This window comes from Xiphophorus couchianus, chromosome 17 (assembly GCF_001444195.1).
Source record: "Xiphophorus couchianus chromosome 17, X_couchianus-1.0, whole genome shotgun sequence".
Lineage (NCBI taxonomy): Eukaryota > Metazoa > Chordata > Actinopteri > Cyprinodontiformes > Poeciliidae > Xiphophorus > Xiphophorus couchianus.
Window position 1 is genome coordinate 1,767,253 of NC_040244.1, and position 25,654 is coordinate 1,792,906.

The 25,654-nt window shown below is 42.6% G+C and overlaps 1 protein-coding gene and 1 long non-coding RNA gene across 6 annotated transcripts; one reads left to right on the plus strand and one right to left on the minus strand.

The window, feature by feature from the left end:
* On the minus strand, positions 1 to 25,654 carry sfmbt2 (Scm like with four mbt domains 2). 5 transcript variants are annotated; one of them, XM_028043985.1, is made up of 22 exons: positions 25,263 to 25,654; positions 20,248 to 20,380; positions 19,279 to 19,367; positions 17,654 to 17,894; positions 16,007 to 16,027; positions 10,670 to 10,758; positions 10,144 to 10,393; positions 9,922 to 10,019; positions 9,519 to 9,620; positions 8,533 to 8,763; positions 7,724 to 7,850; positions 7,535 to 7,648; positions 7,381 to 7,423; positions 6,888 to 6,949; positions 6,159 to 6,298; positions 5,974 to 6,083; positions 4,945 to 5,120; positions 4,645 to 4,796; positions 3,937 to 4,107; positions 3,118 to 3,243; positions 2,912 to 3,025; positions 1 to 1,588 (listed from the first exon to the last, which is right to left on the minus strand). In XM_028043985.1, exons 2-22 carry the CDS (start codon positions 20,303 to 20,305, stop codon positions 1,451 to 1,453), a joined length of 2,652 nt encoding a protein of 883 aa, XP_027899786.1. In that variant the 5' UTR covers positions 20,306 to 20,380; positions 25,263 to 25,654; the 3' UTR covers positions 1 to 1,450. The 5 variants fall into 5 exon arrangements, with proteins under 5 accessions (XP_027899786.1, XP_027899783.1, XP_027899784.1 ...); XM_028043982.1 differs by having other exon boundaries at positions 2,912 to 3,034; positions 25,263 to 25,652; XM_028043983.1 differs by having other exon boundaries at positions 2,912 to 3,034; positions 25,254 to 25,652.
* Positions 6,228 to 7,793, plus strand: LOC114160994 (uncharacterized). The gene is made up of 3 exons (XR_003598912.1): positions 6,228 to 6,330; positions 7,430 to 7,526; positions 7,701 to 7,793. It is a non-coding gene; the product is annotated as an uncharacterized LOC114160994 (long non-coding RNA).

Consider the following 25,654-nt stretch of genomic DNA (forward strand, 5'->3'; position numbering starts at 1 on the left):
TACTTTCCTCTGAGATGAGAATCGATTCCAAATGTCTGGAAGCTGCTGATCATATTATCTACCTGAGAGGCTAACAGTTAGCTTTAAGCTTCAGTTTGGTCTGATCTGACTGAGAGGCTAACAGTTAGCTTTAAGCTTCAGTTTGGTCTGATCTGACTGAGAGGCTAACAGTTAGCTTTAAGCTTCAGTTTGGTCTGATCTGACTGAGAGGCTAACAGTTAGCTTTAAGCTTCAGTTTGGACTGATCTGACTGAGAGGCTAACAGTTAGCTTTAAGCTTCAGTTTGGTCTGATCTGACTGAGAGGCTAACAGTTAGCTTTAAGCTTCAGTTTGGTCTGATCTGACTGAGAGGCTAACAGTTAGCTTTAAGCTTCAGTTTGGTCTGATCTGACTGAGAGGCTAACAGTTAGCTTTAAGCTTCAGTTTGGTCTGATCTGACTGAGAGGCTAACAGTTAGCTTTAAGCTTCAGTTTGGTCTGATCTGACTGAGAGGCTAACAGTTAGCTTTAAGCTTCAGTTTGGTCTGATCTGACTGAGAGGCTAACAGTTAGCTTTAAGCTTCAGTTTGGTCTGATCTGACTGAGAGGCTAACAGTTAGCTTTAAGCTTCAGTTTGGTCTGATCTGACTGAGAGGCTAACAGTTAGCTTTAAGCTTCAGTTTGGTCTGATCTGACTGAGAGGCTAACAGTTAGCTTTAAGCTTCAGTTTGGTCCGATCTGACTGAGAAATGGCACATAAAACATAAAATGGCACAAAATATGAGTTTGAAAAACAAAACCTCATTTTTTCACAGCAGATAAACAAAATCATATAATTCACAGAAAGTCTGATGCCGGAAGAGTTGAGCTTTGGTCGAATCACCTTTGACCTTTTTGCTTTTTGGAAAGGTCAAAGTTGATTTTCTTCTTGTTTCTAGAACACAACTCTAGAAAATGAACTGTTCAGATAAATAAAAAGACTAAAATGGCATCAATAACCAGTTCATCATGCATCATTGAAAAACAGCTAAAACTACAAATCCGTAGAAATGTATTTTATCAAAAATATCTGCAACACAATTGCATAGATAAACACAAAATAGCTTAGATTATTTTTCTCTTTTCTGTAACAATAAGGAGAGAGTGCAGTAAATCAAGCGTTCCAGATTCTTCTTAAATACCAGGAAATAATAAATATCTCACAATATATTACTCCTTACGACTTTTAGATTAAATGTTTAGGGAACCAATCAGACGAACAGAAACAAGCCGAGATTTCCCTACGAATAAAAAGGAAATTAAACAATTCTTCACAGATCGGCAGAGCAAATCGAACAGGAACAACACCAAAATAAATCCTTCCAGAGATCGTCTCTTCCTCTTTGTGCTTCAGGTTCAACAGATTCAAACAAAAACAGAAATGATCTAATGCGTTGTGGTAATGTGGCGGCAGCAGGCAGCAGGTCTCCAGTTCAGGCGAACTGCTTGTAGAAGGCGACCTTAACGCGCTCGATCTGGTGGCACAGCTTGATGGCCGGGCCCAGCTTCAGGTCCATGCACTCCTGGACGGTGGGCAGCGTGAGCAGCAGCAGCGCCTGGCCGTCGATGTCCTGCACAACCACAGGACACAGGCTTCATAATCCAGACATACGGGATTATTCTGCTCAGATTAACAGCCTAATTACAGCATGAAGGTGGATACGTTGAAGACACTTCCTCTGTTTTCATTCCTTATGTCACATTTAAAAATGTTTGTTATTCCTGGTGAACAGTTTATGACCCCTGAACGACCCAACATGGCCACCTTAGCACTCTATTTACCACTGTAAAGATGGTCGCCGCAACGTGTCATCATTTACCTCAGTAACGATGGCCGCCGCAGCGTGTCGTTATTTACCTCAGTAAAGGTGGCCACCGCAGCGTGTCGTAGTTTACCTCAGTAAAGATGGCCGCCGCAGCGTGTCGTTATTTACCTCAGTAAAGATGGCCGCCGCAGCGTGTCGTTATTTACCTCAGTAAAGGTGGCCACCGCAGCGTGTCGTAGTTTACCTCAGTAAAGATGGCCGCCGCAGCGTGTTGTTATTTACCTCAGTAAAGATGGCCGCCGCAGCGTGTCGTTATTTACCTCAGTAAAGGTGGCCGCCGCAGCGTGTCGTAGTTTACCTCAGTAAAGGTGGCCGCCGCAGCGTGTTGTTATTTACCTCAGTAAAGATGGCCGCCGCAGCGTGTCGTTATTTACCTCAGTAAAGATGGCCGCCGCAGCGTGTCGTAGTTTACCTCAGTAAAGATGGCCGCCGCAGCGTGTTGTTATTTACCTCAGTAAAGGTGGCCACCGCAGCGTGTCGTAGTTTACCTCAGTAAAGATGGCCGCCGCAGCGTGTTGTTATTTACCTCAGTAAAGATGGCCGCCGCAGCGTGTCGTTATTTACCTCAGTAAAGATGGCCGCCGCAGCGTGTCGTTATTTACCTCAGTAAAGATGGCCGCCGCAGCGTGTCGTTATTTACCTCAGTAAAGATGGCCGCCGCAGCGTGTCGTTATTTACCTCAGTAAAGATTGTGTGTTTTTCTAAGCTTTTTCACACAGGGCTGGTTGTTGTCATTCGGTTCTGGTCTGTCATGTTTCTTTGCTTCAAAACTTCTTTTATAGTTTGTCAGTTAAAAATATTTTAGTTTTTTCGACTCAGATTTACCACTTCAGCCCCTAGTGGCCGTCTGTGGTATTACATGTTCAGATTAGGCTAACAGATAATTTATTGAGTCATTCTGTGTGTTTCTCTGTGTGTTTGTGTCTCTGCATCTGTGTGTGTGTGTGTCCGTGTGTGTGTCTCTGTGTGTGTGTGTGTCTGCATCCGTGTGTGTGTGTGTCCGCGTGTGTGTGTTTGTGTCTCTGCATCCGTGTGTGTGTGTGTGTGTGTGTGTGTGTGTGTGTGTACCTGCTCCTTGAAGATGTTGGCCAGTGATGCGCAGTCGGTGGAGTTGATGAACTGGATGACTTCGTCGACGCTCCACTCCAGCGGGTTCCGGTCCAGAACCAGCTGGCCATCCTCCTGCTCCACCTGAACGGATCAGAACGAGACTCTGACTGCCGGGTTCTGGTTCTGTTTGGACCCGGACCTGCAGGTTGGTGTTCCTGTCTCACCTTGACGTCTTTCTGTTGCTGCCTGTTGTTCTGGCTGCAGGTGGACAGGGAGCGGGTCGAGCGCCGGTGCCCGTCCAGAGGCTGGCGGTCGGCGCCGAACGGTCCGGAGCCAAACGATCCAAATGCCTGTTACCATAACAACAGTTACTGGACGATAAATTTACACTATTGCCATAAACAATAATATTTTGGTTTAAACTATTTTACTTGAATAAAATAGCTTATTCAAAAAACTTTTTTTAACCAACATTTTAAAAATCCAAACTAAATAAACAAAACAACTAAAAGAACCAAGATGGCCGCCAGCACTGAGCCCAGTTCTGGTTCTGGTTCTGCTGGAGGTTTCTTCTTGTGTCTATATGCCCAGTATGGGAGACTACTGTAAAGTCACTTGTCGCCCCCTGCTGGACAGGAGGACTAAATGCTGCCAATCTGGTGAGAAACCTTTTAAATTCATTTGAATAAAATTCTGAACATAATTAAACTGATTGTTGGAATTATCCCTGCGACAGACTGGCGACCTGTCCGGGGTGTACCCCGCCTCTCGCCCGGAACGTAGCTGGAGATGGGCACCAGCAACCCTCCCGACCCCATTAGGGACAAGGGTGAACAGAAAATGGATGGATGGATGGATGTTGGAATTATGCGACACTGAATTGAAATAATTATTTTTTAGTGTTCTGACATATTTGCTGTGAATTAGAAATAAACTGAAATACTGAAGTTTCAAAAAGTGACTAGCTGAGAGCAAACAAAATGATGGAAATGGAAATTATCGATAGTATTAATTGATTTATTGATTAATGGTCTCAGGCTCACCGCGGCGCTGAAGGCTCTGCGCAGCGTCGCGGCCCGGCGTGGCCGCCCGCCGCCGCCGCTGGTCGCCTCCACAGACGAGGCGTCGGTTTGATCGTCTCGCGGCTCGGAGCTGCTGCCCTCGCTGCAGGACTGCATCAGCTCTTCATCCTCCTCCTCTTCCTCGTCGCTGTCCTGACGGACGGAGGAGAAATCAGGGTTAAAGTTCAGCTCCACAGCCCGCAGCATGACACTTCCACTACTAGCAGGTCATTTTAAAGAACCTCCATTTTATACAAACATCGATTGTATAGAGAGACATGATGGAGATTGTTTTATATCAATAATTCATTAATATTGATTGAAAAACCACAAGACATTTCCACATTATAAGTCAAACATCTGCCAGTCAAACTTTTGTTTTTTAATCAATTATATATATTATATAAATAATGAATTATTTCTATAAAACAAGTTCCTTTATTTGCAGGATTTTTTTTCTTATTTTAAGTGTACTGAGAGATTTACAGTAGAAACTAGACAGAAATACTTGGTAATATTGTGTTTTTACAGTGTGTGTGTGTGTGTGTGTTTTAGTTTCCTCAGATCAGATGGATTTTATAGCAAACTGTAAGTAATTAAACTTCGGCTAAAATAAAATCTGAATTCAAACTTTTATAATGAATCAGTTTCAGTGAATCTGTTCGTTGCAGATGAACTAGTTCCTCTGACCTGAGGAGATCCTGCAGCGGTGTAGTCCATGTTGGACGAGCGTCTCTTCTTCTGGACGAAGATGGCCTTCCTCTTCCTCCGTCGGCGCGCCGGCTTGGCCTCGTCTCCAGTCGCCGCCTTGGGGAGCCGCCTCTTCTTGCCGTAGTAATATGCTGCAGCAGAGGACAGAATGATGCTGCAGCAGAGGACAGAACGGTGCTGCAGCAGAGGACAGAATGGTGCTGCAGCAGAGGACAGAATGATGCTGCAGCAGAGGACAGAATGATGCTGCAGCAGGACAGAATGGTGCTGCAGACTCACTGTATTTGGTCTTGGTCTGGACGGAGCAGTTCTCGGGGCATTTGTCGGCCATGAGGTCGGGGCCCAACAGGTTGGGGCAGCACTGCAGCTTCACACAAACCTTCCTGCAGAAATCTGGGATCTGCTCGGCCAGGCGAACGATGCGGACAGTGGAGCGATACGTTTTCCCCTTGTACCTGAGGAGAGACGCAGAATGAGTCGAACCCTCTGAGCAACGGTTTCTAGTGGAAATGTCTTGGTGCTCAAAACTTCAGTTTGTTTAAATATTATTGTCAGATTATTTCAGCTATGCTGTAACTGAAATAATCTGACAATGAAACTAGAACTTTTTATTCAGTAGAGTAAAACTAGACCACGTGTGTCAAACTGGAGGCCTGGGGGCCAAATCTGACCCGCTGTAGCTTCTCATGTGGCCCTCTGGACTAAAAAGATTAAAGTTCTGTGCTTTAATATTTTATCAATCAAATCAAAGCCGTTTTTATCTGTTTGATGCTGAATCACATCAATCAGTTCCTTCAGTTTTTAAATTCAGGTCAAATCAACAGAATTTATTCAAAAATGATCAAAAACGTTGGAGTTAAGTGATGCTAACTCCGACCTGCAGGGGGCAGTGCATCCTGCTTTTACTCCACTGCTGCTTCAGATTTTCTTGATGCCACGTTATCGTCTGTAATATGATTTACTGTCATTCATGAACGTAAATATCAAAATTTATCACAATTATTTCTAAATCAGAAAATAACCAAACAGTGGAGTCCAGAAGAATCTGATTTGTTTCAGATTATTGGATCCATACGCAGCTTTTTATTGATTTTAAACTGGTTTTATTTCGGCCCTTTAAAAACACTGAGGATGATGAGATGAAGAAGAGTTTTCCTGTGCCGCTGCTCCGTCGCTCTGGAGGAAAACAGTTCCTCCAGCAGGTTTTTCTGAACAGCAGCAGGGAGCGATGCCACTGACCCAAACATTAAACCCAAACATTAAATCCTGACCGTGGTGAGGAAGCGAGGTGCTGTGAGTTTGTCCTACTTGGCTTTGAGCGTTTCCTCCTGGCTGTCCCAGCCAGGCTCCTGTAGCTGCTGCAGCTCCTTCAGGACGCGGCCCGGCTTGTAGGCGGCGTTGATCAGCATGCTGAGCAGCTGCAGCACAAACAACCAAACGCCGGTCAGGAGGAGGAACTGTGGCTGAGCGCGGCGCCGTCGGCTGCGGCTCACCTCCTTCAGCACCAGCGAGCATTTCCCGGGCCCCACTGAGCGCGGCAGCTCTGCGATGCGGCCCTTGTTCAGGTACGGCCCTGAGAAGCAGCGGTGGTTCACAAAAACCCGGGAGCAGCAGAAGCGGCCGTTCGCTGCGCCTGACCAGGAAATAGACGGACGTTAGCAGAAGGTTAGCATTCATTCAGCCAATGAGATATTAAAACGTTTTAGTTTCATGTTTTTCAAGCTGAACTTTGTTTCCTTCTGAATCAGCAGGAAAAACTGGATGAACAGATGGAATGTCGAAAAAACAAGAACAATAACTAATTGATGGATGGATGAATAAATCGATGGAAGGATGAGAAAACTAATTAAAAAAAATTCAATGAATGGAAAACAAAAAAACAGGTTCAGGTTAGGATATTTTTTCTCCATCAATGTTTTAAGAACGGCCAAATAAACTAAAATGTAGTTTATTAAAAACAAACAAAATCTAAAGTAATCGATGGCCCTTCTGGTCTTGCACTGGGAACCTGCAGATCCCTCCAGCTGAACCCAAACTGGGACTGGAATGACTCGGACCAGTAAAGATAGAACCGGGGCCAGAGCCCAGGCCACGCCCACCGATTATTCAGGCTGATGAATATTAATGAGGAAGTGGGCGGGTGATGATGATGATGATGAACTTGTTTAACCTGAAGAGTGATTTTCCCTTGAACTCGTTACATTAATTGCTGGGTAAATTACCCGTATCCATGGCGACGGGCTGGCAGGCGTTAACAGGAGGCGCTTCGGCCGGCGGAGCCGACCTGCAGAAAAAACAGAACAAGTCAGAAAGCAGTGGGGGAGGGGCGAGGAAGATCTCGTGTTTCTCCTACAAACAGAAAGTGATTTTATAATAATAATAATAATAATAATAATACTAATAATGAGATAAAAAGTTAAATGTGAACCACGGGATCCATCTGATGACAATTTATTGCTGGACTAAAATACCAAAAATATTAAATACTGAAATGATTACGCATCACTTTAACACAATATATCCAATATTTAGTTGTGTAAATAATAAATTGTTGACATATTTTAATAATTTTAGACACAATTTGACCTAACATTATTAATTTTCCTGGAATCCTTCCTAAAATTTCATCCAGAAATGTTTTCAAACTATTTCAAGTTGAGTTTGGGTCTGCCTCGTTCCTCCAACCCGTCTTTTGAACGTGGCGCCGTTTCTTACTGTTTCTTCGGCTGAACGACGGCGACCTTCTTCTGCTTCTGGCCTGCAGGACGACAGAAACACAACAAGGAGACGACGTCTTAATGCCACAGAAACGGAACAAACAGACAGTTTAAAGCGACGGCTGCTGCTGCGTTACTGTGGCGGTACGTACACACGGGCCTGAGCGGCGGGGTCAAAGGGTAAGCGTTGGCCTCACACCAGCCCACTGGGAAGATATCCATGGACTCCACATCCACGATGCATTCTGACTGCGGCTGCAGCACGCCTGCAGACAGGTGGCGCTGTTTGTCATGGATCTTTTCTAATTCCTCCTCCAGAGGGAAGTGAGCAGAGGGAATACCTTCCAGCCGCAGCCACAGCAGGCGGCCGCGGACCCGACTGATCCGGGCCACACACACTTCCTCCGGACGCTCCGGGTTCACCGCCTCCAGCCACATGTCCTCAGCAAAGCCTCGAGTGTCTCCGGTCTGACACACACACACACACACACACACACACACACACACACGGAAAGGAGGCGATTAGTTCAACTCTCACAGCAAGAATCTAAATGAGTTTTTCTATGTTTAGCAGCAAACTAACTCTTTTCTTCATGTTACTCTGTACGAAAAGCTAAATATAAAATTTTATGAATTTAATTATTTAACACATCAGGCTGAGAGTTTAATGCCAATGAAAACATGAAGAGATATTTAGATTGTGTTTCATTTCACACTATGACTGCAGCTCAACATGGAGTTTATAAAGAGTCAGAAATTAGTGGCAATAATTCAGATTATTCTCAGATTATTCAGCTTGAGAGAAAAACGGGTTTTCATTTTTCACCATGTTATTCATTCATTCATAAATATCACAATTTCAAACCAAATATTTCATAAACAAGCTAAGTATTTAACTAAAACAGCTTCAAACCAATTATTTTGTTAGCAGGCTAAATATTTAGCATCTGACTAAATAATAATTAGGCTAAATAGTTAGCTGCTGTTCCTGCTGTTCTGTTATTTTCTCCCTGAGGGTTTTAATAGAAATATATTTGAATAATTTTTTGCTTTTCCTCATAACTGATGATAATTTTGAGTTAGTTTTTAGTTTCTCAGTGAGAAATGTTTGATGATATGAGGGAACATGATCCGTTATTCCCGTCCTTACATCAGGAAAGCAGGCGTCTGGCGCTGCCTCGGAGCCGCTCTGCTTCAGGTAGTCGGCCCAGTCAAAGTCCGGGCCCTCGTAGCCCCCGGGCCGCTCCAGCGCCACGCCGTTCTTCAGACACCACTGGACCGGCAGGATGCCGGGCGAGTTGGCGTGGCACACGGTGGAGCGGGGCGTGTCTTCGGCGCAGAGGTCGTCCAAGGTCACCTGGAAGTAGGTGTCACTGTAGACCTGGACAGGAAGCAGAACCGGGATTTCTCAGAGCTACTGGACTGGAAGCTGCTCATCTTATTAATCTGGGTTTTGATTTTTATCTCAGAGTGGCCAACTTTCTATTATTCCTATCTCAGTTTGACACAGCAGGAGCTCCGGTCTGTTTAAAGTTTAATCCGTTGTTAATGTGTCCAAATGCGTTTTAACTTTTGACTTTTCTTGAACCTCGGGAAAAGCAGCCGTTGTCACGGCAACTGCTACTGGAAATCCAAATAATCTAACTTTCCTGAGCTATTGCTACTTTTGCTTGGTGGATTTTGCACTTAAGGAAATTTAAGGATAGATTTCAGAGATTGGAAACATTAGATTCTTAGATTATGAGCTAATGTTTATGCTAATCTGAGGATTATTAATCTGACTTTTTACTCCAGCTGAATTCCTCTGGACCAGGAATGTTTCTGACAGAGTGGGATCAGTTTCACTGGCCTGATTGTTTTTACCATGACTAGTATCAATAACTTTGATTGTGTGATCTGGAACTCAAAGTGGGAGACGTCTCTGTTCGTCAGAGGAAGTTTCTGGAACAACGTCATTATGAGATGAAAGGCAGAAGAACTTCCCTCCTGATTCATTCTCTGGAATCCAACGGCGTCAGGAAGGAGGCCGACTCCACAGAAGCATGCAAAGAATCCTGGAGCGCAGCCTGAGAGGCTGCTGCAGCTGCTGCAGCACGGCTGCGCTGGGCCGTGCCTCAGGGCGCCTCTTTAACTCACCTTGGTGACGGAAACAGGCCGGATGAGGAGCTGCTCCCACGGAGAAACCATCTCCAGCTTCATCCCGGTCCTGAAGGCGTGTCTGGGCAGGTCCGCGTGGTCCTGGTAACCATGGCAACCAGCCAGAGGGTTAGCACAAACCGGCGCCATGTTTAACAACGCACACAGGAAGGTTCAGGAAATCGAAAACAAGGCGGAAAAACAAACGTCTGGGACATCAAGACGGCAGAACTGTGTGACAATTCTGCCACTTCCTTATCGATATTTATAGAATTATAAATAAAGTTTAAAAAAATACAAAAATTAACAAAAGCATCTCAACAAATTCTTAAATTGTTTTCTGGGAATTAAATACGTTTCCCAAAATGGCTGCCATGACTGAGCGGTAACCATGGCGACTGACCTTGAACACCTCCAGCGGCAGCGCATCCTTCTGTCCGTCCGCCTGCGCGTCCCGCAGAGCCTGCTGCCAGTCATGGTCGCTAAGCAACGGCCTGAGGTCTGATTGGGCAAAGCAGGATGATGTCATAGGTCACCGTCTGACCATCCAATCAAAACATTTTCCTACCAAACAAAGCCGAGGTCCAGAGCCAGCAGTCCAGCCCGGTTCTGACCCGGTTCTGACCTGCGGGCGGCTCCAGGGTCAGCTGGTTCTCCAGGGCCCAGCCCAGGGGGCGGAGCCTCACGTCCAGGTAGAACAGCCAGGTGTCCCGCGCCCGGTGCCGCTCGCTCAGTCCGACGGGCCGCAGCCGGAGCCGGCCGCCGACGTTCTGGACCACCCGGACCGGCCAGTACAGCAGCGGGTCCGAAAGGTTCTGCAGCTCCAGAACCGAGCCGGCCACGATCAGATCCACCGTGTTCTTCCCTCGCAGAGGCTGGAGGAACAATGACTGGGTCAGGACGGACCGGTTCTGATCAGTACGGGTCGGTTCTGACGTTCTGCTGGTAGAACTGGGTCCTGCTGACATCAGAACTTCATGCTTGTTATTTTGGTGTTTAAACTTTAATAATCACTGAAAAGTGACTGGAATATTTTCAATTTTTTGTCAAAAATAAAATCAGTTAAAATCTGATCTGGTCTGAAAAACTGATGTTTTAAACCTTGATGATGTCATAAAACAAACAGTTTTTATGAGTGGAAAGTAACTCACCCCCTCCAGCAGGTTGGCCGGCGCCGTTCTGGACCCGGTCAGGTCCTGAACCAGGAACTCTGTCCAGTCGCTGTATTTCTCCCTGATGGCTGCAGAAAGGTTAGCATCAATAATTAGTTATTAAATAACTAAAACACATCACAAGAGATAGTGAATTATCATGAATTATCATGAATTATCATGAGTTGTCATGAGTTATCATGAGCTATCATGAATTATCATGAGCTATCATTCCCATCTTCCCATTGGTTTGCTGCAGACATGTTCAGGCTTCATGGAGGAATGGAAGCAGGAAAACTGAATCTGGAACGTTTTAGAAAACGGCTTCTGATGAAACGACGAGCAGAAAAACAGCAGCTGATCAGAAATGAAGTTTTCATTCTGATCAGATCAAACGTCTCAGATTCATCCATAAACATCCCAAACACAAAAGAATAAATGTTGATTTGAGAGTCAGAATGAAATGAGACGAATCAGAAACCAGATCTTCAGGTGTCAACACAAACAAAACTTCAACTGATAAAACTGAAATTATTTTATTTTGTTCCAAAAGTATCAAACATGTTTGAATAAAATGATTCTTTTACTTTTTCAAAACCTGATAAATGAAGTTTTAATCAGATGAAATCAGAACAGAAGATCTGCAGTTAGCAGCAGATTGATCTCCAAACAGAAACAGGTTAAAGTTTAGAACAACGAACATGAGAACCAGAAAAACTGAACATGTTGCAGTTTAAACACCAAACCAAACCAGCTGAACGGCTCCGTTAAGTTTGGTTTGGCAGCAGTTTGCTTCCTTTTGGCAGGAAGAACCTGCAGGGATGCAAAAACCAGCACGCCAGGAGCTGCATTGTTTTTTAACGTTTGTAGATTTTTTCTGCATGTTTCCTGAATGTTTATAGATTTTTCTGCATGTCTCCTGCAGCCTCCCTGCAGCTCGGCTCTTTCATTGGGAACCAAGTCGCCTCCATTCAGCTTCCTCATATTTGCTCCCAGTTCTCCGTCTCTTACTGGAAGTTATTGAATGCGGCCGCGCTGCGTCACTCAACTGAAGTGTTTTTCAGATTATTTTTCCTCAGAAAACAATCTGACTAATCTGAGAGGAAATGTTTTACTCAGAAACATCCCCAGAAAACCTTTTTGCCGTATTTTTACAAGAAAATGAAAACCATTTCCTCTTAAATGTTAGATTTTTATATTTGAAATGTTTGTTGAGAGTAAAGTGAAACTGAACCAAATTCCTTATTTGTGAAAACAAAATGGGCCAAAAAAACTGATTCTGATTTATTGAGTTTAAAACAGAAAAAACTCAAACTGTGGAAATTTATGGCAGATTTTTTAATCTGTCTGGAATAAAAAGCAAAAATATGTATATGTTTAAACAACACAGTTAGAAATTATTAGTTTATTATCTACAATTTTATTAATTCTTGTCATTTATTTAGATTTTTGATTTTTTAATCTTATGATTTTAAAAGTTATATTACTTGAATCATTTTTAATACCGGCGGATCATCAGGAGTTTTAATTCCTACCAAAATAAAAGGTTCTGCATACAGAACCAGCAAGAAAAACCCAATCGGATCGATCCAAACCAGAGCCGAAATGAACAGAATCCATTTACTTCCTGTCCGGCTGACAACTTGGTTCCCAACCAGAGAGAAGAACCAGACTGTTCCGGATCAGAACCAGATCCAGAACCACAGGCCCAGAATCAGGATCAGAGCCAGATCCAGAACCACAGGCCCAGAATCAGGATCAGAGCCAGATCCAGAACCACAGGCCCAGAATCAGGATCAGAGCCAGATCCAGAACCACAGGCCCGGTCTAATAATAAAAGTGTTTTTATTTTCAGTTTTGGGTAATCGTTTCTGTTTGCAGACTCTTCCCGTCTTTTTCTCACTTTGCTTTTGTTCGTGTGAACATTTACTGGAACAGCCGTGCGTGTGTGTGTGTGTGTGTGTGTGGTGGTGTGTGTGTGTGGTGGCGTGTGTGTGTGATGTAATCATCAAGTGAGAAGTTGTGGCTTTTAAGAAGCAGTTGTGTTTTCACACTCAGACATTTAACGTTTATTGGTGATAAATTCAGTGAAGTTTCTTCGTTTGGCTCCAGTTTGGCGTCGACTCTAAAAATCAGGATTTTAAACGAAATTATTTCAGTTTAATGAATCAATAAGTTGAGTAACAAGCAGCTGGTTTTCCTGACTGCAACGTTCTGCTGGTTAGTAGGAATTTTATTTTATCTCCATCTGCAGACTCGTTCAGAAATAGAAGAACTATTTTTACAGATCCTGTCCAGATTATCAGCTCAGAGAGAAGCTGCTGAAATTAAAGATGATCTAATCTGAAATAAACAGATCAGTTCTCACAGTGAAGATGCGCAAACCACAGCTTGAACAGCTCATCCTTCAAGCAAACTAAGGAAGATCTGCTTCTGAAACAGTTTGCATGGTTTTAAATAAAATGTCCAGAAAAGTCACAGAAATTTGTGAAAAGCTGCAGTTTCCTGTGCAGGAGGTTTGAAGAAGATGTTAGTGATCTGGATGTGAACAGAGGAGTTCACAGTGTTCAGGACTGGCTCACCTCCCATTTCATTTCCACCTAGGATAATCTGGGAATCAAATATTAGTGCTTTATGAGAGCGCACAGATAACGATTACCTGAGTTAATCTCAAAGTTGGTAAACTTTCAGTTTCAAGCATCTATCATCCTGATGTGAGTGAAACCTCTTCACATCACACTGAGATTGATCTGGTTATTTCTGTTATAACTGCATCAATAAGTTCCAATCATGGAAATCATTCTAAGACTGGGGATGAGCATTTATCGCATCGATTATCATTTATCGTGATAAATGATTTTTAAAAAGTACAATAAATTCCAGTTGATGAAACAAAACAGTTTGTATTGTCTGGATTATTACAGGTACTAGTTTATGTAACATCAACATAAAAACCTCAGGCTGAACATCAATATGGGAATGATCTGGGGATTAATTATTGATTAGCTGATTAATAACTGGATATAAATGTTGATTAATAGGATGTTTTTTACAGAACCAGTGAAGCTAAAACTGCATGTAGTTTAGTTCTGACTCAACAGATTTACAGACAATGTTTTTATTTTGTAGTTTTGGTTTAATATCTGTTCTTTCAGCAAATGGTCCGTTCACTCCAGTTAATGATTCATCTATTAATAAATTAGTTGATTACTTCAATAATTTATTTAATCCTATTTTATATTCTTGTTTTTAAGATAATTATAATTTTGTCTCTTTCTGCTGCTGTGAAAACTTTTTTCCCCCATCATGGAATCATAAAGTTCATTGGATTTAATCTAATCTTAAATTATGGATTAGAGTAACATCCTGTGCTGCTCACTTTTCAGGGAATGAAAGAAAAAATAATGTTCCCAATGATTTCTGCAGCCAAAATATAAATATAAATACATATAAATCACTGAAACTGAGAAAACTTTAAATCCTGCTGAGGTTAATAATAAAGTTTGAACGAATGAAATTAAAAAATCAAATCAATATTTGACTGATGTGGAATAATTTCTGTGTTTATGCAGAAATGTGAAAATCAAAGATGGCCGCCGTTATATTCTTCCTCACAAACAGGAAATGTTTTCACAAAGTTTCTGGAAATAAAATCAGCTCAAACAGCAGCTAAATGTTGAATTCTTTATGACACAAAACATAATTTATTACTTAAATGTGAATTAAAACTATTTAATTTCTCTGTTGTTTCCAGGCAGAAATCAACTTCCTGGTTGAACAGGAAGCAGATCAACCAGTTTATGAGTAATTAGCTAAATATGTTCAGCTTAAAGTGCAAAGAAAAACCCCCCATTTCAGCCGTGCACACACACATCCACACACACACACACACACACACACACACACACACACACACACACACACACACACACACACACACACGTGCAGCTCTGGCAGGCAGGAAGCCGTGTGGTGAATTCATTATGCAAATCCTCAGTCAAGAGTTTTTCTGCAAGCAGCTACTAATGGAGCCTGAAAAATTAGAAATCTATGTCCTAAACACACACACACACACACACACACACACACACCCCCGCCCACACACACACGCACACACCAACACCCCCGCCCACACACACACGCACACACCAACACACTTATGTCTGTTCTTGTCTAACGCTGCAGCGGCGCCTCAACCTGATTGGCTGATCCTGATGAATGAGGGAGCGAGTCAGACCGGAGAGCATGGTGCATTCAGACCGACTGCCTTCTCCCTCCTAACGTTCCCTGAACACATCGCGCTGCGTTCAGTTACTTTATTTTATTCCTGAGTATTTCTTGAACAACTGTTTCTTAATTTTACTTGAGTAGAAATAATAAATTTTTGGTTCTACTCTCACCTGGATAAATTTGTATTTTTTAATTAAATGATCAGATTCTTAAGTTTTCTCAGGTTTTCTTTGATACTAAAATAATTTTTTGGTCTGAAAAATTGAAGTGAAATGTAAAAACAAACAAAATCTGGAAAGGGGAGAAAACTTTTCTCAGCTTTTTTTACTGCCATTCAATACTAATTATGAATAATCTGAGGAATTTGTCCTGAAACAGAATCGTCTGTTACAAATCTTTGATTATCTGCAAATGTTTATTTACAGATATTTGTTATTTTACATAAAAGTCTGAATTTCTAGACACAAAGAATATTTTATGGTGATTTCTACTGAGATATTAATATTCATTTATGTTTTGTTTGACTTCTGGATCCATTTTGTCCCAAAGAGAAACAAATAAAACAATCCATGTTTCAGTGAGTCTGGAGAACAGAAACAACGTCACGTTTTCTGTTCTGTCTGCGTCTCTGATGTGATAAAATGAGGGAAAACCTTCCAGGACCTTCTTCCTGCGTCCGCACAAAACTGATGCATTATGGGTATAAAAATGAGAGAAAGCTGAGAAAAAAACCACAAAAAGAAATCCAAAGAATCATTCACCTTAAAACGTACTTTTTATTTTAAAATCCTCATTTTAAATGGTCCAATCAGAAGCTACCAAATTCAGCTCAAACTGGAATCAAGCGATCTGATTGGACGATCTCTCGCTGTTTGACTTCAGACAGGAAGCTGTTTATTTTTATTTATTTTTTATCAGAGCTCCACGTTTCTGTCTGAACCGCCTCGCTTTATCACCGCAGCACAGCAGCGTGTGTGTGTGTGTGTGTGTGTGTGTGTGTGTTATCTCAGCTAAGACACTCGCTCAGCACTCGCCTACAGAGCATGCAGGGAGAGGAGAGCAGTGAGGAAGAGGAGGAGGACGAAGCATGCAGCTGGAGCAGCTTACCTGTCCTCAGGTAAGAGTTCTCTGAGAAGTGAAAGAACAAAACGAGACGGAAACAGGTTAACACAGCTGTAAACTGTCACACACACACACACACACACACCCCACCCCCACACACGCCTACACACACACACACCCGCGCATGCACACACACACCTGAATATAAATTTATAATACGAGGTATTTTAAAAACAATAATAATATTTTTTTCTACCAAATCAAACTGATCGATTAATCAATAATTGGACTTTGAGGCTGAAAAGGGAATTCGCTGAAAGAAAAACAGCAAAGTTTTATTTGCCAATTAAAATGTTGACAAAAATATCAACATTTTACATTTAAATGAAAAACAACCTTTAATCAGAACTTGTCTAGTCACAGCTTTAACATTTTGTAAAAAAATCTCCTATTAGTCACCTTTGACATCCAGTTACTAATCAGTTAATCAATAATTAATGGTCTTTGCTCTCTATTGCTGCTCAGCTTCTCTCATGTTGATGGATTTTTAGCTGCAGATTCAAACATTCAGTGAAGTGATGCTGCTGTAAGAAAAACATTTATTTAAAACAATCAGCCAAAACCAAAACCAGAACCAAAACCAGAACCAGAACCGCCGGCTGAGCAACTGGACCTGAAGAACTAGTTTTTTATCAATTAATCAACAGTTGTCGCCTTCATGCAGCCTTATCGGGGCTTTAATGAACTCCTAATCTGTTGACCTTTGACCTCTTAAATCAGCTGAACTGAAAGCAGAACTTTTCAGAACTGATGGAGAACCAGCGGCTCCTGTCACTGAGCTCAGACGGCGTCACGGCGGAGGAACTCGATCCGTTATCAGACGTTTTTCTGAGTCACTTTTGCCTCATCGGCAGAGACGTTGAATTCTCCAGCGAGCCGACCATCGGGTCAAACCAACGATGAAGCCAGAGGAGGAATGAGGAGAACAAAGTCTCACTGGATGTGAACGCCGAGCAAAAACTGGTGAATAATCATATAAATTATTCCGGCTTCAGGAAATGGAAGATTAGGATTCAGGAAAATAAACATTAGCATAAAAATATGCTTAAATGTAAATACTGCAGTTACTGCAGCACATGTTTTCATGCTTCCATAGAGCTACCATTCCAGTTTGCACACATAAAATCAAGCTTAACTACCTTCAATTATTGATCTTTGATTTGACCATCATTAAGAGTTGTAATGGCATTAAATGGGATGTTTTCTACCTTCACACAGAGGAACATGTGGTGGTCTGAACATGAGGTCGGCTGCAGAACTTTATCCATTTACTGCGTTATTCCAGACTCTCTTTGGGTTTTGGAAATGTAATAAATCATATTCTGTCCTCTAAACGCTCCGAGTAACGGCTGCCAGGATTACATCTGACAACGTCTCATTATATTATTTTCCTCTGAATTTCTGACCGCAGCGCATCAGCGACGACGAACCGCGGCCATGTTGACAGAGGTTTGGTTCCTCCAGATAATGGGCGCGAACTTCAGGACAAACAGTGGCGGCCGATTGGCGAGTAGATCACCAACCCGCTAGAATAACTGACTGGTGGCGTCATGTCGACTGATCCTTCCGTGAAATCGACTTATTCATCAGAAACCAGCAGCCGTTATGTGAGGAGCCAGTGGGTGGCCCTACCTTCTGGAGGCGTCAGCGTCTTGTGGTTCTGGGCGCACCAGCCCACCGGGTGCAGCTCGGCCGTCATCACGTCGCACCAGAAGTCGGCCCTGCGGTCGTCGCCGTAGCCGCTGTAGCGCAGCAGCAGCAGCTGGCCGCAGGTGGTGATGATGGTGGCCACCCAGTAGGTCTCTGGGCTGCTCTTACTGGCCACCTCCAGCTTCATGCCAGGCTGGAAGCTGCTCTGCAGGCTGACCTCCACCTGCAGGGGGCAGCAGCGAGAGGAAGTCGCCAACGGACTGGTTTTAGCTTTTACCTTTACTAGAAGGTTAAAAATGTTTCTGAAACAAACTGCTGCTGATTTAAAGCTAAACAGAAAACAGAAAAGTGGTGATATTTATTATTTTAAAGTGTTTTAGGCATTCAGTAAAAATCACAATAATCAGTTTAACGTTTATTAGTGTCTCATGTTGCATTAGAAAAAAACCGCAGAATAACTTATTAATTATGATAAATTATTAAACTAGAACAGAAAAGTTGGTGTTAATATCTGACAGAAATACACTCCACATATTATTTAGGACTGAAACAATTAATCAATTATTAAAATAATAAGAATTATGACTTTTTAAAATAAAAGTGAAATGATGGAATATTTCAACAATTTTCTTTATAAAGTTGTTCTTCTTACAAAAATCACTTTTCGTGACTTAACCTGGACTTTTACATTTCTGAGTCATATAAACCTGAGAAATTAAATATTAAAATCAAATTTGGTGAAATAAGACAAATAGCAAACAAAACTAACAACACAATCATTTTTCATTCATGAGTTTTGTCAGGTGAAAATGGAAGAAGGAAAGTTAAACAGATTCTACTGAAAATAATTGAGATTGTGGTCAGACTGAGGTTTCAGCAGCAACATGAAGCGTTTAAAACCGTCTGCCCAGAGAAAGGAAAACCGAATCCAACAATCTCAGGAATAAACAATACAGGCCACTTCCTGCTGCAGCGCCGACTGTCTGTGTGTGTGTGTGCGTGTGTGTGTGTGTGTGCGCCCAGGAGTCAGCATTGTTTCAAGCAGACAGAAGAACGAGGGCAGCTCTTCACTGAGACTCCCAGTAACTCGTTTAGCCCCGCCCCCTCGCCCACAGAGAGCCAATCACCACGCAGCTCATTCAGCATCAGGACCCACTGCGTCTCCTCCATCGCTGAAACACCAACACACCTTTTAAAAACCAAACCAGGAAACCAGCCGGAGTCTGGTGGTTGCTATGGAAACGCAGTGACACCAATTTCACTGGATTTCTATTGAAACTAAATGTTTGTTTTGCAGGAGTTACTGGATGTTGGTGTGGAGCTGGAAGAAATCCAGAGCTGGTTTATCACCCAGATCATAGAAATGCAATAACAGATTCTATTTAATACTTTTTATAAATAAGTTTTGTGCTAAAGTGGAAAAGACGGTGTTTTATCTTGTTAAACTATTTTAAAAAACGAATAATCACCATTTAGAAATCTAACTGAGGTGATGAACGGGACTGTGTTGAACAGAGAAAGTCATAAAATGCAATTCCACTTGGAAAATAGTTTACAAACAGCTAAAGGTCACGGGGTCAAGCAGAAAGAGCGCGGCGTCGGCGTACATGTCTGAAGATGGTGTGTGGGGCAGCGGTGGCTCCCGTCTCCTCCAGGTACTCCTCCCACATGAACTCTTCCTCCATGGACTCGGCACCTGAACGCAACATGAACACACCGCAACTCAGTCAGCATGAATAACACAAAGATTATTCCTTTCATTAACATCACATTTCACAAATATTCAGGAGTTCCTAAACCTTTAAAACTGGTTTTAGAGATTAAGACATTTTCTTTCATTTTTTCTCTTCCAACAAATGAGCCATAAATGAGAAAAAACATTTAAAGGTGATTCTGCTACTGCAAACTAAATTTAACGACAATTTAAAAAATCTTTTTCCTTCTTTTATAATTATGATCCATGTTGTTTCTATCACAGCCTGAAGAATATTTAAGTAGTTTCATTAACATTCTGGTAATAATTTCCATAATCTGCATCTCTTAACATAATAATTCACATAAACGTCCTGACGATGCAGGAAGGAATGAGTCTCCCTGTTGCAGCTGATACACCAGCTTGCTGCAGCCGCTGCAGCTTTTCTGTTGGTTTGTTAGAAAAGTTGAACCGTTAAACTACTGAGCCAAGTGGAAATGCAAACATTTTTTTTTTTTTTTTGGAGTTTGCCGCCTGCATCAGAATGATTTTTCTTTGTTGCGGAAAAGTTGAGTATTAACAAAATGTTTGTGTTTGGAGACGTTGCCATGCTCAGTTTAGTGTTGCGTAACAGCGGCAGGTGGTGAGGCGTTCAGGAAACCCCTGAATTTCAACACTTTCCAAGTAAATTCTGTGAGAAACGTGCTGACAGTCTGCAGGCGATCAGAGCTGCTGCAGAGCTCTGACTCAGTTTGGCTAAATGCAGATGCAGGCCACACTTTTCAGATTTGATCAGAAACTGTTGAAAATGGCTCCTGATCAATAAAATCCAGCTGAAGTGAAGCCGATTCTGGTCCTGGCTTCCTGCAGTTACTGATCTCACCTGTGGTCACCTGTTGCTCCTTCCCATTGGTCGGTTGATCCTGAGCGCCCGTCTGCATCCTGCCGCTTTGACCTTTGAACTCTCCTGAGGCTTCGGTTCGGCCTCAGAGCATTGCTTCACGTCCCGATCAGACCTGCAGGACAAAAGTTCAGACTGCAAGTTTTTTCACAGATACTGCAAACAATTTTTTACCAAATTAGCATTTTGATATAAACCTCTTAAAAAACGTTTTTCTGACTTTATATGCAGATTTTAATTGTTTGAATTTTCCTACTTTTTGTATGAATGTTTGTATTTTGTATTTGTTGTATGGGTACATATTGAAATGAGCATTTAGATAAATCTAATACATCTACATTCATCATTTATTAATGTAAGGGATTTTTTAAAAAATAGACATAAATACATTTCACAACCAGAGCAGCAAATGAAACGTTTGATCCAACAAGATTAATCTGTTCAGTCAGAGAAATCAGGAGTGAAACAGCAAATGGAAAATAAATAAACTGACAAAAGTCTGACTAAAAAAACTCAGCAGGAATAAAAGGAGAATTTCCAGTTTCTTTAGAATAAAATGAAAAAGACGCAAAGCAAAAATCCTGCAGACATTAAAGAGGAAGTTAGTCTAAACTCTGCAGTTATTTATCAGCCTGTAATTGCAGCCTCTGCAGCGCAACGTCTGCCTGATGTCTGCACGCCTCAGCAGAAACTAAACCAATCAGAGTCACAGGAAGCAGAAAAACTGGAAGGACGCGACCGAGGCGACAAAACCCATGAGAAAACGTCCACGCATGACGGAGAACCAGGAGTGACGAAAATCAGAAAATATGGAAACAAAACATGAATCTGACACAAACAACAAACTGACTTCCAGTTTTCAGCTTCGCTGGATGCAGATCCGTTCCCGCCGTTGCCACGGTAACTCAGACCCCAACAGGTAGAGCATGTAAGTGATGATGATGAAGGCTCTGAGCTTCATCCTCTTCATCGCTGTGACTTCCTGCTTTGTGTGAAAGGTCAAAGCAGCAGAGCAGATGTGAAGCGGGAGAACTGGTTTTTAAATCTTTAAACGTCCTAGTTCAAGCACTTTCCTGTAGGTCTCAATGGGCTCTTCTACATTTCTAATCCCGTACAGCAGGGGCGTCCAATGTGTGGTTTGGGGGCCTTTTGTGTCCCCTACAATGACTATGTGCGGCCTCTGAAAGCAACTCAAGGAAAATATGGCAGCCACCGACAGTTGATTTAATTAGGCCAGAAATTAAACCAATAAATTTCAACATTTTTACAAAATATTTATCCGAATGAACCAAAGAATGGGTCGAAACCCACAAAGCCTGGCAGCGCGTCAAAGATGGCTGCTTCATCAAAGCAACTCTGAAACCGATGGAGGTGATTCACGTCGCAGCTGCTGCCTGTTAGCATAAACGTGCTAGCTGTTAGCCTAAACCTGCTAGCCTAAACCTGCTAGCTGTTAGCAGCGTTCTGAGAGGAAAACCTCACAGATCACAGAAACCCGGATAAATGGAAACACTCGGCTGCTGTTTGGGCTCAGAGGGAGTGTGTGCAGAGCGGTACAAAGGCCGACAGTCTCCACACACACACACGCACCCCCACACACACACACACGCATCCCCACACACAGATCCTGTTGTGTAAACACTCTGGCCTAACGTGGCTCACATGATGCTTTTCCTCCTGAAGAGTTTGTTCATTTTTTAAAAACATGCTTCAGTATCTTCCACGTTTTTTGGTATTTTTATCTGGATTTTGTTAAACTGACCCTGAACACACCGTCCCCATCATGGTGGTGGCAGCATTATGCTGAGGCTGTTTTCTAGCCAGTGGAAGCTGCTTCAGAGCTGATGGAGAGAAATCCAGGAGATATTTTAACAGAAGTGAACAAAAACAGTCCAGATATTAATTCTGACGTGAATCTGATCACCATTAGATTAAAAATAATTGTCCACTAATTTAGCAATCAATCATTAACTGGAGACTCAAAAATGGTATTTTGTTGAAAGAATAACGCTCAAACTATTAGTTTTAGTCTTATCTTCATCTGGTTCAGATTCACTACAGCAGTGGTTCCCAAAGATTTTCTGGGCCGTTTGGATTACAATAAAATCCCCAAAACAGAAAAAATAAATAAACTGGTCACACACATCGTTCAACCAGACATAAACCTACACACACATTTTGTTTTCAAACGCCACTGAACTTTATTTCACACTTCAGGTTGCAACAAAACAAACTACAAACCGTCTTTACAGTGAAGCACTTTTGTGTAACTGGTTTTCTTTTTTTTCTTTCATCCATACCGCTTCCTGCGCCCCCCTGCAGTGGCACTGCGACCCTCTAGGGGGCGCGCCCCACACTTTGGGAACCACTGCTCTACAGGAATGTTACTATATTTGTTAAATGTTTATTTTCTTATTTTAGAATGATTTAACTGCTGGTTTATTTGAATATCAATGTGTTTCTAATACATTTTCTAATACAAAAAGTTTTAACTGATTCAATGAAAATCTGCATAATGTACAGATTTTGTTTTATTTCATTAATCAATTAATCACTTAAAAATATAGAAATTTAATTTTCCCTCTTAAACCTTTTGGTACAATAATAGAAATACATTAAAAGATGCAAATAAACAAATAGTTAAATTTCTTTTTTAAATAAAAAAATAAACCTTTTTTTTTTGCCTAAAATGTAATTTTCCTTCAGTGAATCTGAAACAAATGAAGATAAAACTAAAACTTTACAACTTCAGAAGTTTTGGTTAAAATATATTTACAGACAAAAAGTTTTCATCTTAAATTGAAAATGTTTATATTTTGTAATTTTTGCTGTTTTTTTCACCAGATGGCCTTTTTGAGCCTCCAGCTACAAATTAATTGATTACTGATAATTGATAATTACTGTAATAACTGATTAATCATGATTAATCGTTTTCAGTGCAACAGGTTTTGGCTGAAGAAGAAACTCTCAGATACGATTCACCTGCATGAGATTTGGTCGAACATTTTATTGATGGGATGTTTACGGAGTTTTCCAGCCTCATTCCCAGTTTGCCTCCATGACCCTGTGGAGCGCCCCCTGCTGCTCACACCTCTCATTACAATCTGGTACAGAATCAATCAGCCAGTCTGCACTGATCAGCTCTGGATGGTAAGGCTCCTCCGTTAAACTTGTTTCCTCCAGGTGTTTGGTTTCCAGGTCTGGTTTCCAGGTTTGGTTTCCAGGTCTGGTTTCCAGGTCTGGTTTCCAGGTTGGGGCTCAGTGGCGCCTCCTGCAGGAAGCTCAGGGCGGATTAAGCGGCCGCTGCCGTTAATCTGAGCGGGTCGCTGGAGGCCCCGCCGCCTCAGATTTAGAGTTTTTAATTGATTGGCCCCAGATGGGCGCCGGGCGCCACGTGCTGCCCTTCTGCCATCCACCACAGATTTAATGAGGGATTAGGAGATTAACTCCCACTGCAGGCCTGGCTTACTGCCTACTGGGCTCTGCTGTTCCCGACTCGTCCAGAGCCGGTTCTGGTTCTGGCTCTGGATGGATCGACACAGACGACCCGACAAGAGCCAACAGAGTCACAGGACTAAAGATCTGATCCGTCAAAGTGAAAAAACTTTTGGGTGATTTTAAACCAAACTGGATTCTGAATAATCTCCTGTTGAGATTTTCACTTTTCATCTAAAACCTGCAGGTTTTTCCTCGTCTTCCTTCTCCACATCGAAACATTTCTACAGGAAAAACTGAAAATATATGAAAAATGGAACCAGAAGTTGCATGAAACCTGTAGAGTACTGCAGGTTAATGAAGATCAGACTGCTTCTGATCAGATCAATAAAAATATTCAGTTTTCAAACGATTTTCTGATCTTTCAAACCCAAAAAAACAAACTTTGGGTGTTTTTTTCTCTTTCACAATACTGGACTCTAAATGATTAGTTCATTGAACAATCATTCAGGAAAATGTAGTTTCTAATGTTTGTCTGAGAAAAACTGGGATTATTGAGTTTTTGACCAATCAGAGCTGATCCTGGATAAATTGGCGCATCCTTCAGGATAATCAGAAAAATCAGAAATAAGAACTTCAGAAACGGATCGATATTCAGCCTGACTCTCTCTGACTCTTTTGCTTCCGCTGTTGGATCTGGAGCAGGAATCTTCTGGAAAAATGACCAGAACTCCCAGCCAGAAATATTCTGGATATTTCCCGGAGTGCGCGGGGTTTGCGTGGGGTGCTGCGTGACGGCGTGCCACGCTGAAAGAGCGTTTTGGGAGAAAAGTGAAAGAGGAAACGCGGCGCGCTCAGAGGAAGATGAGGCTGGGTGGAACCAGCCGCCCTGCAGCTCTTAGACTTTGCACACTAAAAAACTGCAGCGGAAAAAAACTCCCACGGAGATGCCCCACGCACACTTCGGATTTAATTGATTAAATCTCGCGTGTGTCCATCAAAAGAAACCGAACCGGAGCCGGTCGGAGCCGCGGTTCGGTTTTTTCCTCCTTCAAAGATTTTCGGAGGCAGTTTTCAGCTCTTCCACTCGACCAGCTCACGGCCCGCCATGTTGAGACTGCCGTGACATTTCCACACTGTCCGGTGCTTTCCCACGGACTTATTTCTCTCACGGCTGACGAAGAAAAATGTCCCGCGAGTCGCGTCATCGACAAAAACACACCAAGAAACCATTTTTACGTCGCGAGGAAATTCAACTTAAACCCCACGTTATTCGGTTTTTATTTAATTTCCTGTTTTTCCTCAGCGTGGAAAATAAAATGAAACATTTTTACCGGTTTGCGGGGTCCGCTGAGGGGCTGGGGGCAGGAAGAGTCCCGCAGAAACTAGTTTATCGCTTCTTCCTCCTGCAGAAACACACCGACTCGCTCCGAGAGCGTCTAAAAGCAGCAGCAGGAGGAAAGAACTCGCTGCGTGGGTCCGCCGCGTCCACGCAGCGCAAACCGGAACCTACGGAGGTAAAGAAGCGTCGGGAAGCGGGCCGGGGCCCTCACCTGTCTTACCTGTCCCGGTTTGTCCTCCGCAGACCCCCCCTCCTCCTGTCTCAGCTGCTGCCGCCGCTGCCCCCGTTTCAATATGGCATCTCCCCACTGCGCATGTCCGCAAACATGTAGAGATATTTTGGAGCCAACTCCTCCACTGACCTTTCAGCGCAGAGAGAAACGGCGCAGAAAAACCCAAAGATCAGGCTGCGGCGAGCAACTGACGCACACGCAGCGTCAGCGCACGCTCAACCAGGAAGTCCGTCTGTTCGGTCTGCGCGAGCTTCACAGCAATAAAACCAACAGACAATAAAAGCAACAATAAAAGATTTTATGGGAAGTTTTTCTGTTTCCATCTCTCTGCGGGAGTTTCTCCTGATTTGGAACTAAATTGTTTTTGGGTTTTGATTGAA

What these genes read in the sequence shown, in the direction of transcription:
- sfmbt2 (XM_028043982.1), bottom strand. Translation starts at nt 20,305, where the DNA reads ATGCAGACGGGCGCTCAGGATCAACCGACCAATGGGAAGGAGCAACAG. An exon ending in GACCCTGGAGCCGCCCGCAG is followed by an intron (nt 10,020 to 10,143) that starts GTCAGAACCGGG and finishes TTGCCCAATCAG; the next exon opens with ACCTCAGGCCGTTGCTTAGC. An exon ending in GAGGAAACGCTCAAAGCCAA is followed by an intron (nt 5,121 to 5,973) that starts GTAGGACAAACT and finishes GTCTCTCCTCAG; the next exon opens with GTACAAGGGGAAAACGTATC.